The following is a 12,447-nucleotide window of genomic DNA, read 5'->3' on the forward strand; positions in this document are numbered from 1 at the left end:
GCATCTGTAAGCCCATAGTACTTCTATTATTTCTTCAGGCCATTGGCCTTTGGCGGTATCCAACCTTTTGCGCAGCTCTATGAGGATGACTTTATTTGCTGCCTCTGCCTGCCCGTTGGTTTGGGGGTCTTCTACAGAGCTTGTGATGTGTTTGATGTCTAGGCCGGTGTTGAATTTGGCTAACTCCTTGTCGATGAATTGTCGGCCATTGTCTGTTATAATGGTATGTGGTACACCATATCTGCATATAATGTCCTTCCACACAAACTGCTGGACTTGCTGGGCCGTGATGGTAGTTAGCGGCTTGGCTTCGATCCATTTGGTAAAATAATCAACGGCTACGATTAGGAATTTTACTTGCCCCTTGCCGGGTGAGAAGGGGCCGAGGATGTCCATTCCCCATTTAGCGAATGGCCATGGGGATAGTATGTGGTGTAATTGTTCCTATTTCTGATGAATAAGGTTGCCGTGCTTCTGACATGGCTTGCACTTCCTGACATGATCCTGGCAGTCTGCTTCTATAGTGGGCCAGAAGTATCCGGCTCTTAGAACTCTTGTAGCCATGGTGCGTGCACCGGAATGATAACCACAAATTCCTTCGTGTAGCTCTTTGATGATATATTGAGCTTGCTCTGCCGTGACACATTTAAGTAGGGGTTGGCCGTATCCGCGTTTGTAGAGGTCATCGCCTATCATAGTGTACCTGGCAGCCTTAGCCAGCCAAGTTTTGTCCGCGTCGAGAGGGGGGTTGCCGGTTTTGAGGTATTGAATGTAGGGGGTGGTCCAGTTTTGGGTTTAGGAGGGGGTGACGTTGTTAGTTGGGGTGTGGGTTAATATTTGGCAAGTGTGTGTGATGGAAGGTGTGGATAGTGTTTGCTGTAGTAGGGATCGATTATGGTTTTTGAGCTTGGTGCTGGCCAATTTGGAAAGGATGTCGGCTTTGACGTTGTCGGTTCTCGGGATGTGTTCGACACGGACTTGTTTGAAAGCGGATTGAATAACCGCACGGACCAGATGCTAATACTGTAGGAGGATGGGGTCTTTGATTTGGAATTCATCATTTAGATGACCTATAGTGAGTTTGGAGTCGGTTTTGCATGTTAACTTCTTGACGCCGACTTCACGGGCTAGGGAAAGGCTGGCGAGGATGGCTTCGTATTCGGCTTGGTTATTTGACGTTTTGAAAGCAAAGTGAAGGGATTTTTCGATGAAGATGTGGTTGGGGCCTTCTAAGACGATGCCGGCACCGGCACCCCTTGGGTTTGAGGAGCCATCTACATGAAGCGTCCACTGATCCTCAATAGGTGTTTGTTGTAGGTCGTTGACGAAGTCTAAAAGACACTAGGCTTTGATGGGGTTGTGGGGTTCATAACGGATGTTGAATTCTGACAGTTCCACGGTCCATGATGACATGCGTCTGGCTAGATCCGGCTTTTGTAATATTTTTTGGATTGGGTAGTCGGTCTTAACGGTTATGGTATGGTTTTGGAAATATGGGCGAAGGCGGCGTGCTGCGTGGACCAGGGATATGGCTAGTTTTTCTACCATCTGATACCTGGTTTCAGGATCTTGTAGTGTTCTGCTCACAAAATACACAGGATGTTGTGTGACTTCTACTTCTTGAACAAGCGCTGCGCTGACGGTATAGTCGGTGGCCGTGATGTATACCAGCAGGGGTTGGCTGGTGTCTGGTTTGTGGAGGATAGGCGGTGAGGTTAAGGTTGTTTTGAGTTTTTGGAACATCTGTTCACAATCATCAGTGCACGTGAACCGAGTGGATTTCTTTAGGAGTTGGATTATGGGTTGAGTTTGTTCAGCTAGTTTGAGTAGGAAGCGAGAGATGGCTGTGAGACGGCCAATGAGACGTTGGACTTCTTTGACGGTAGTGGGGCTACGCATTTCGATGATAACCTTGCATTTTTCAGGGTTAGCCTCTATGCCGCGTTGGGTTAACATGAAACCAAGGAATTTACCCCGGTCGACGCCGAATACGCATTTGTCGGGATTTAGGCGGAGGTTATATTGGCGCAGCACGGAGAACACTGCTGTTAGGTCTTCAGAGTGTTGATGATGGCTTGGGGACTTGACAACCATGTCATCGACGTATACTTCGACACAGTGTCCTGTTAGGTGGCTGAAGACTTTGTCCATTAGTCGTTGGCCTCTCTCTAATCGACACATGTCAGCTTGAACCCAGGAGGGGTTACCTGCAGAAGAATCTCTGAAGCTCAAGTAAGTCAAAGTTCTCAGAGAGTCAAATCAGTGATTAATGAATGCGTACCTTTAAATGATGGGGTCCACGTGTATTTGTAGAGCATTAATGACGTTTGACCATTCCATCGGCTGGGCCTTGACTTGGGCTCTAGATAGGACTTGTGAGTGGGCCAAGGCCCTAACCCAGGCCCTTAAGGTTTATTGGACGCGGACGCTTCCATTATGTTGAGTTCATTAGAGTGGTCGGCCTAGGTTCTAAACTTAGCGGATATGCTAGAGTAGTCGGTCTAGGCCGGCTATTTGTCTTGATGGCTTATGCTGGTGTAGGTTGTCCCTTTAGATGTTTAGTTTAGGTCAAGACTGGTATAAGTTAGGCTAAGTCGGCCTAGGCTGGATACTTGGCTGCCTTGATGTGCACATTGTTTACTTATTTGGTCGAGTTTGGCTAGGTGTGGTACACATTCATTAATTCATACATCAAAGTTTCAAATTTTGTTCATGTAAAAAAAACATCATAACATGTGCATCATAAACTAATATTGTTAGTGTTTAAAAAGAAAATCCACAAGTCATGCGAACATTATCATTCACCATGCATGCTCGAAATAAACATAACATCATTATCGCACATCATAATCAATGTTAAAAAAAAATCATACATAGCATATGTCAGCATTTTTATGCACATATAATGTAAAATGTAAAAAAAAAAGGTCATAATAAGCATCAACATACTCATGCATTCATAAAAAGAAAATTCATACAAGGTGTTAGCATGTGCATGCATTCATACACATGACATCAATTGTCAAACAAAAAATATCCAAACATGTGTTAGAAAAATTAGGTTCTATATAGTATTTGGTTCAAAAAGAAAAAAGTCACATACATGCCCACATATTCATGCATATATCATATTAGCATATTCATGCATACATAAATCATCTAAATGCTCAAAAAGAAAAATTCATAACATGTTTTAATCATCATGCATCACGTACATGCATCATAGTTCTTTTTCATGAAATGAAAAAATTCTTGTCACTCTTGCGAATCGAAACCATCTGCATTCATATGAGTGGTTGTCGAATCTTTCTATCTAAAAAATGAAAAATAGTAATATACATAATTTTAATCATCATGGTTCTTTTGTGTCAGTCAAGGTTTCCACACCTTGCCAAGGTTCCCACACCTTGTTTCTATGTGAGTCAAGGTTCTCACACCTTGCCAAGGTTCCTAAACCTTATTTCTATGTGATTCAAGGTTTCCACACCTTATTTCTATGTGAGTCAAAGTTCCTACACCTTGCCAAGGTTTCCACACCTTGTTTCTATGTGAGTCAAGGTTCCCACACCTTGCCAAGGTTTCTACACCTTGTTTCTTATGAGTCAAGGTTTCCACACCTTGCCAAGGTTTCTACACCTTGTTTCTTATGAGTCAAGGTTTCCACACCTTGCCAAGGTTCCCACACCTTGTTTCTATGTGAGTCAGGGTTTCCACACCTTGCCAAGGTTCCCACACCTTGTTTCTATGTGAGTCAAGGTTTCCACACCTTGCCAAGGTTCCCACACCTTGTTTCTATGTGAGTCAGGGTTCCCACACCTTGCCAAGGTTCCCACACCTTGTTTCTATGTGAGTTAAGGTTCCCACACCTTGCCAAGGTTCCCACACGTTGTTTCTATATGAGTCAAGGTTTCCGTACCTTGTCAAGGTTCCTACACCTTGTTTCTATGTGAGTCAAGGTTTCCACACCTTCTTTCTATGTGAGTCAAGGTTTCCACACCTTGCCAAGGTTTCCATACCTTGTTTCTATATGAGTCAAAGTTTCCACACCTTGCTAAGATTTCTACAACATTCGCCTTTCCCGGTTGATATAACAACTCGAAGTCATAGTCCTTCAGAAACTCTATCCATCTCCTTTGTCTCATGTTCAGCTCCTTCTGATCAAACAAATACTTGAGACTCTTATGATCGCTGAATACACGAAACTGGGCACCATAGAGGTAATGCCTCCAGATCTTCAAAGCAAACATTATGGCTGTCAACTCTAAGTCATGAGTGGGGTAGTTTCTCTCATGAACCTTAAGTTGCCTTGAAGCATACGCCACTGCCTTCTTCTCTTGTTTTAGTACATAGCCGAGCCCAAGGTTAGAGGCATCACAATAAACCTCAAATGGTTTTCCAACATCAGGAATCACCAATATAGGAGCACTGGTCAACCTTCTCTTTAGCTCCTGAAAGCCCTCCTCACACTAGTCCGTCCAAGTGAAGGGTTGGTCCTTCCGAGTAAGCAGTGTCAGAGGCGCCACTATCTTGGAGAATCCCTCAATGAATCTCCTATAGTAGCCGGATAGACCCACAAAGCTTCTTATTTCTGTTGCAGACTTAGGACTTTCCCACTTTACCACTACTTCGACCTTTGTTGGATCCACAGCTATACCTTGTATGGATATCACATGCCCCAAAAATTGTACCTCGTCCATCCAGAACTCGCACTTAGATAGCTTGGCATATAGTTGCTTCTCCCTCAAGACACTAAGCACCAACCTCAAGTGTTCTGCGTGTTACTCCCGACTTTTGGAATAACTAAGGATGTCGTCAATGAAGACAACAACAAACTTATCTAGGAACGGTCTGAAGATCCTGTTCATATAGTCCATGAATACTGCCGGGGCATTGGTCACACCAAACGGCATCACCACGTACTCATAATGTCTGTACCGTGATCGGAAGGCAGTCTTCTGTACATCATCCGTATTCACCAAAATCTGGTGGTATCCTGATCGCAGATCTATCTTGGAGAACACTACCGACCCGTGCAGTTGATCCATCAAATCATCAATTCGCAGAAGGGGGTACTTGTTCTTGATAGTCATCTTGTTCAGTTGCTTGTAGTCCACACACAGGCGTGAACTCCCATCCTTCTTCTTCACCAACAGCACTGGTGCTCCCTAAGGCGAAGTGTTGGGTCGGATGAACTTCTTGTCCATTAGTTCCTCTATTTGTTTCTTGAGTTCCACTAACTCTACCAGAGCCATGTGATATGGAGCCATCGACACCGGGCCTGTTCCTGGTACCAGATCAATAGAGAACTCCACCTCTCTATTGGGAGGCAACCCTGGTACTTCATCCAGTAATACGTCTTCAAACTCATGCACCAGTGGTATGACCGATGTTCCCTCCTTCTCCCCAACCTCCATACAGGCGAAGATTATGAAGCATTGCGCGCCACCCTGAATCTCCTTCACCACTCCCTGAGGAGACACCAACTCAAGCTCCTCAGAGTCGGGGAACAACAATCTTTTCTCACGACAATCTATTAGAATGCGATTGGTAGAGAGCCAATCCATCCTTAAGATCACTTCCAACTCCTGTAGAGGTAAACATATTAGATTTACCTTGTATTTGCGTCCCTCTACCTCCACCGGAAGCCTAGCACACAAGGACGACGTCCTGACCAGACCCGACGCCGGGGTAGATACTGTCAGTTTGGATTGCAGCTCGCGCACCGGCAAACCCAGACGCTCCACACAATCAATTGACACAAAAGAGTGTGTCGCTCCAGAATCATACAGTACATACAAAGATTCACCAGCTATCATGCATCGACCCATAACAAGATTACCTGAGCCTGCAGCCCCTGCTCCGGTCATGGCATACACCCTGCCTGTCGCCTGAGGCCTGTTGCCTCTGTCCTTCCGCTGGTGTTGGTGACGGGTCTGAACCGGAGGGCATGTCGCTGCCCTAGAAAGAGTGGGATAGTCCTTCCCAAAGTGGCCCTTTTTGCCACAGTTGTTGCATCTACGGTAACCCTTCATCTGTGGGCAAGCATTCCTCAAGTGGGGACCTCCACATATATAGCATTAGACCCGACCCTACTGCGGAGAAAATCTCCTAGACCCTTGAGGCTGATGGTGAGGTCTGTCATATGGTCGCCTCCGCTCCTCATGTTTGGACTTGGACCCAGATTGTCCCCCTACCCTCTGAGACTGTTGAGGCCTCTGACCGTCCACTTCGTTCTTCATCTTCTCCATTACTCTGCATTATCCACCAGAGCAGCAAAATCCTTGATGGATAAGGGTGCTACCATCAAGCGAATGTCGTCGCGAGTCTATTTTCAAACTTGCGACATCTCCACTCCTAGTCGAGTGGCAAGGTATAGAAACGGTTGAGGTGTTTGAACTTCTCAGCATATTCAGCTACTGACTTCCCTCCCTGGGTGAGCTGGAGGAATTCCACCTCCTTGGCATATCTGACGCTGTCAGGGAAATATTCCGAGAGGAACTTCCCCCGGAAGGCCTCCCATGTGACTGGTTCTCCCTTTTCCTCCATGATGGATTTCGTACTAATCCACCAATGTTTAGCTTCTCTGGTCAGCATATAGACTGCAAAAGCCAACCTGTTATCTACTGGGCACATCTTCACATTGAAGATTCTCTCAAGGTCCTTCAGCCACTGATCGGCTGCATCCGGGCTAGTATTCCCGTTGAACTTCACTGGATGATGCTTTAGGAAGTCTTCCAGACTCCACTCCCTGAGTAGTGGTCGTGGCTCAGAGCCAAACACAGGGGCAACCGCCCTGTTCTCCTTCAGTTGGTGGAGTGCCTCCATGTGCTGCCGATGGGCATCCTCAGCAGCCACCCTAGTAGCCTCAATTTGCTGCATCACTAGTTGTTGTTGCTCAAGCGACGCTGCCTGTCGCTGCATAGATGCTTCGTGCTGTTGCATCATAGTTATGCTTTGTTGCGTCATAGCAGTCACCATCGCCTCTATTACCCTAGCGATATCGGGTACGTCACCCTGAGAGGATTGTGGAGTCCTACGAGGAGGTGTCATAGTTCACTGGCTCACAAAAAATCAGTTGGTTAGGTTTGATAAGACAGGAAATTTAACCAGAACACTCAAAAAGACATAGAGAAAGCTAAGCGGACATCCAAGTCCACAGACTTAAGGAATGACCGCTGTGATACCATAAATATAGCACCCATTTAATTAATAGCCGTAATTGAAGGAAATGTCACAACAAAATAGTATAGTAGCGCAGTCTTAGAGTTTCCATAAACCTCCTTACGATAAACCAAGGCATACAACGATATCAAACTAAATAGATACAAAAATTTAATTGAAATGAAATTGGAAGTTTAAAGGACAGACAATACATGGGTCGTGGCCCCAAAAGAAAGCTCAGAATAGAAAATCCAACCCAGATAGCTAAGCAGCAGAGTTACCGTTCCCTTGTTGACCGCAAGGACCTCGCACATCTGCTCCCATCAATTAAATTGATGATCATCGCAAAAGGGAAGAGCCACATACAAGACAACCATACAACAAACAAGGTAAGCTAGAGTAAAACAGTTCAACAAGTAGTTACATGTCAATACACAATCCAAGCATTTCATATATCATCCAAACATGTTCTGACATTTCAACAATACACTAGACTCTGACTCGATTCATCCGGATACATATAGTCTAGTTGAATTCAGCGGATGCTTGCACTTGTGGTGGATACCTCTGCTCACCCCCGAGCTATGTGTTACAAGTGTTACAATGAATCAATTCCCTCACGCACAAGGTTAGCCCTTAAGGAGTTTCAAGCCTCCTACTACTCTCACCACAAGAGTCAGTCCGCTCTAAGTGAGACTAATTGACTTCTTAGAGTGTTAGGATGCAACCTTACCTTGAATCCTTACCAGACCATATAGATGGGGCACCACCATGATCACCCACTAACAGGGGCCATGGAATTATGTCCCGACCACTAAAGCGCGACCCTGAAAGTCTCATCTAAAGGCTCCAAGGAATTACACACTGACACATACCAATCATAATCAAACCAATACTATTTAACATGCATAGGTATATACATATATATATATATATATATATATATATATATATATATATATATATATATATATATATCACGTCAACCTTCACAATTCCATTCTCACTTGTGTTTCATATTGAATCCATCCCACTCATCCTTCACAAATTACCAATGTAGGAGTGTATTCCCTACCAACACCATGCCACATTCATTGATCCACATTCCCTCATATCTTATGTCAAAGCCATACCAAACCCATCGTTTCAAATTCCATGAATCACCTCATACAATCAACATGCTCAACTCATATTAAAACTCATGAATCATAATTCCCAAGGTCACTCAATTCATACAGTTCATACCCAAGGTAAAGCATAAAAAGCCAAACATACAATTAAGGCCCCAACAACATAAAAGGTTTAGTTGCATAAAGAAATCACGTGCTAGTCTCGCTCAAGCCACAGGGTCTCGCTTAGGCAAGACTGTCATTAGGGAACCCTGCGAGGCCCGCGGATTCTCGCTTAAGTGAGCCGCTACTCGCCTGGGTGAGCATGTCCCTCGCCCAAAAGAAAGGCTTCCTCACCTGAGCTACGCCTACCGCACAAACCTCAAACCCCCACTCGTCCTCGCTTAGGCGAGCCTCTCTCGCTTGAGCGAGATGGTGTCTCGCTCAAACAAAAGCTCTCCGCCTGAGCAAGAGCTCGAGCGCGAGTCTAGGTCTGTCTTTGCAAGTCTTTCCTAGGCGAGGCCCAGTCGCCTGGGCGAGACAGACAGGTCTCGTCACTGATCACCCTGCACAGTCATCCAACCACACCTTAAACAGCACTATACATGCATTTAACATTTCACAAAGGCACCATACTCATACAAAACATAAACAGTGACAACCCATACAAGAAATAGACTTGAACAAAAATCCCTAGCTTCCTTTACCTGGAATGAGCTAGTTTTAAGACCTCGACAACGAACAACGAAACACCACAGCCCTAGGAGAAGATTACGGAGTTGTAAAAACGAACAGAGGGTGTTTAATACCGAAGCTCTAACACTGCACACGGAAACAGGACCAGAGATCGAAAAGTGTGGGTTGGGAGTACTTATGTGAGCCAAAACGGTCAAGTTGAACGTGAGACTGGGCACAGTATGGAACCCTAGCACAGGCGGCAGCAACACCTCAAAGAAAAGTGAGGGATCTATTTTTACGAAAAGTGAGCACAAGTTAGGGTTTAGGCACTTTAGGTAGAAATCGAACTTGGCCAACCCCCCTTAGGCCCATAAGATTGGACAACCTAAAAAATAATGGGGCAGAAACAATTGGGCCCTACCAGTTTCTATATATTTATATTTTTTATTTTTTAGACAATGATAATTTTTATTTTTTTATTATATTATATTTCAATTATGAAGCTAAAAAAATTTATCAAAACAATTAAAAAAGATACTTTTTCTTTATTTTGAATTTAAAATACTTTGAAAATGTTTCTATATTTTTTAATTTTTTCTCATTTTTAATATAATTCTATTATAAGATTTTTAAATTTTCTATTTTTTTAATATTTCTCCCTTAAGATTTTTAGAAAACTTGATGTTATTAATATTTTTTTCTTATCTTCTTTCTATATCACAAGATTTCAATTAAAACAATTTAAATTTTTATCCAATAAAATAAAAAAAGTAACTTTTTTATTTTTATTTTTTAGTTTAAAATATTTTTAAAATATTTATCTATTTTTAAATATTTCTCGTTTTTGAAAAATAATTATACTATAAGCTTTTTAGTTAATTCTATTTTTTAAATTTTAGAAAATGATACCTTAGTAATATTTTATTAACTTTTATTTTCTATAGCACAAGATTTCAATTAAAAATCATTTAAAACTTCTCAAATTATGTTTTTAAGATAGAAGAATTTTTTCTTCTTTCAAGATATAACAAGTTATTCTTTTAAAGATGTAAAAAGATAAAAGATATAACTAGAACACTAAATTCAATCAATGTAATGCAATAACGTCAAATAATAAACATTGAAAAATTAAATTAAATGATACATCCAATTTGGTATTTTTTATTTTATTTTATGAATAAGTTTTATATATTATGGTTACCACAACCATTATTATAATAATATTTTATTCTACAATATTTTCTTAATTATCAATAAAATTACAAATTATTTTTGAGTAATAAAAAATAAAAATTTAAATGAAATGATACACCACTTTGTTCTTCTTTTTTAACAATTGAAAAGAATGTTTTATAATCTAACTTACCACAATTGAAGTACAAATAGGTTAATAAATTATTGACGTAGCCTAACAAAGAACAAATCAAATATAGCATTTTAAAGACTAATATATACGCTTAAACACCTCTAGAGTAATTTCTTTTAAATAATTGGTCAGTCATAAGTAATTAGGACTTTCTTGTAGTACAATATTTCAATTAGAAAACTTAAAATGTTATCAAATTTAATAAAAAATAATAATCTTTTATATTTTTAATTTAAAATGCTTTTTTAAATATGTATTTATGGTTGAATATTTCTCAATGTTTCTATATATTTATAATTTTTATTTTTTAGACAATGATAATTTTACTAATATTTGATTATCTTATTTTTTTTATTATATTATATTTCCATTATGAAACTAAAAAAATTTATCAAAACAATTAAAAACTATACTTTTTCTTTATTTTGATTTAAAATACTTTGAAAATGCTTCTGTATCTTTTAATTTTTTCTCATATTTTAATATAATTCTATTATAAGATATTTAAATTTTCTATTTTTTTAATATTTTTTCCTTAAGATTTTTAGAAAACTTGATGTTATTAATATTTTTTCTTATCTTCTTTTTATATCACAAGATTTCAATTAAAACAATTAAAATTTTTATCCAATAAAATAATAAAGTAACTTTTTTATTTTTATTTTTTAGTTTAAAATATTTTTAAAATATTTATCTATTTTTAAATATTTCTCATTTTTGAAATATAATTATACTATAAGCTTTTTAGTTAATTTTATTTTTTAAATTTTAGAAAATGATACTTTAGTAATATTTTATTAAATTTTTTTTCTATAGCACAAGATTTCAATTAAAAATCATTTAAAACTTATCAATTTGTGTTTTTAAGATAAAAGATTTTCTTTTTCTTTCAAGATATAACAAGTTATTCTTTTAAATATGTAAAAAGATAAAAGATATAACTAGAACATAAAATTCAATCAATGTAATGCAATAACGTCAAGTAATAAACATTGAAAAATAGAATTAAATGATACATCAAATTTGATATATTATGATTACCACAACCATTATTATAATAATATTTTATTCTATAATATTTTCTTAATTATCAATAAAATTACAAATTATTTTCAAGTAATAAAAAATAAAAATTTAAATGAAATGATACACCACTTTGTTCTTCTTTTTAAGAATTTAAAAGAATGTGTTATAATCTAACTTACCACAATTGAAGTACAATCAATTACATATTAAGAAAAGAAGATACCACCAATTACTACATTATTCATTTTCTTTTATTGACAAGTGTCATAAAATTTAGTTCTTTCGTCATTTTAAAACTGTGTAATAAAAGGATCCTGGTTCGAATCCTACAAAAACTAATTTGTTTTGTTTTTTCATTTATTTATGATTTCAACTATAAGTAATATTATTATTTGTAATATTTTTATAAGTATTATTATTTGTAATTATTAATAATATTGTTATTATAAATATTAATTGTAGTGATAGTAATAAAATTATAACCAATATTAATATAATAATTATTATTATTATTATATGTTACTATTATATATTATTATTAGTATTATTAACATTATTATTATTATTATTATTATTATTATTATTATTATTATTATTATTATTATTATTATTATTATTATTATTATTATTAATAATAATAATAATAATAATAATATTATTATTATTATTATTATTATTATTATTATTATTATTATGAGTAAAGAACTAATTAGAAAAATTATTAATTATAATATACGAAAATTAATACTTAAATTAGGAGTGAAATTATTAGTATTACTATTAGTATTATTACTATTATATTTTGTTATTATAAAAATTATTAACATTATTAGTAATAGTAAAATTATTGATGTTATTATTATTATTAGTATTATCAACAATATTAACATATAATATATTAATATTATGATTATATATGATTGTTGTTATTGTTAAATTTATTGATAATATTAGTAGTAGTAAAAATATTAGTATAGTATTACTTATAATATCAATATATAATATATTAATCTCTTTATATATTTTGAAAAAAAATTAGAAAAATTTATTATTACTAATAATATTATTATTATGAGTTTTAATGATATTATTATTAGTAAAATTATT

The 12,447-nt window shown here is 37.5% G+C and overlaps 1 protein-coding gene across 1 annotated transcript; it reads right to left on the reverse strand.

Annotated features, from left to right (window-relative positions):
• Window positions 1-5,165: 5,165 nt before the first annotated feature.
• Window positions 5,166-6,032, reverse strand: LOC114163555 (uncharacterized). Its single transcript, XM_028047860.2, has 2 exons — window positions 5,673-6,032; window positions 5,166-5,585 (listed from the first exon to the last, which is right to left on the reverse strand). Exons 1-2 carry the CDS (start codon window positions 6,030-6,032, stop codon window positions 5,166-5,168), a joined length of 780 nt encoding a protein of 259 aa, XP_027903661.1.
• Between the last annotated feature and the right edge of the window lie 6,415 nt (window positions 6,033-12,447).

Source organism: Vigna unguiculata, chromosome 9 (genome assembly GCF_037176805.1).
Source record: "Vigna unguiculata cultivar grain cowpea cultivar isolate G323 ecotype 2 chromosome 9, ASM3717680v1, whole genome shotgun sequence".
Taxonomy (NCBI): Eukaryota; Viridiplantae; Streptophyta; class Magnoliopsida; order Fabales; family Fabaceae; genus Vigna; species Vigna unguiculata.

What these genes read in the sequence shown, in the direction of transcription:
- LOC114163555 (XM_028047860.2), bottom strand. Translation starts at nt 6,032, where the DNA reads ATGAAGGGTTACCGTAGATGCAACAACTGTGGCAAAAAGGGCCACTTT. An exon ending in CTACCCCGGCGTCGGGTCTG is followed by an intron (nt 5,586 to 5,672) that starts GTCAGGACGTCG and finishes TTACCTCTACAG; the next exon opens with GAGTTGGAAGTGATCTTAAG.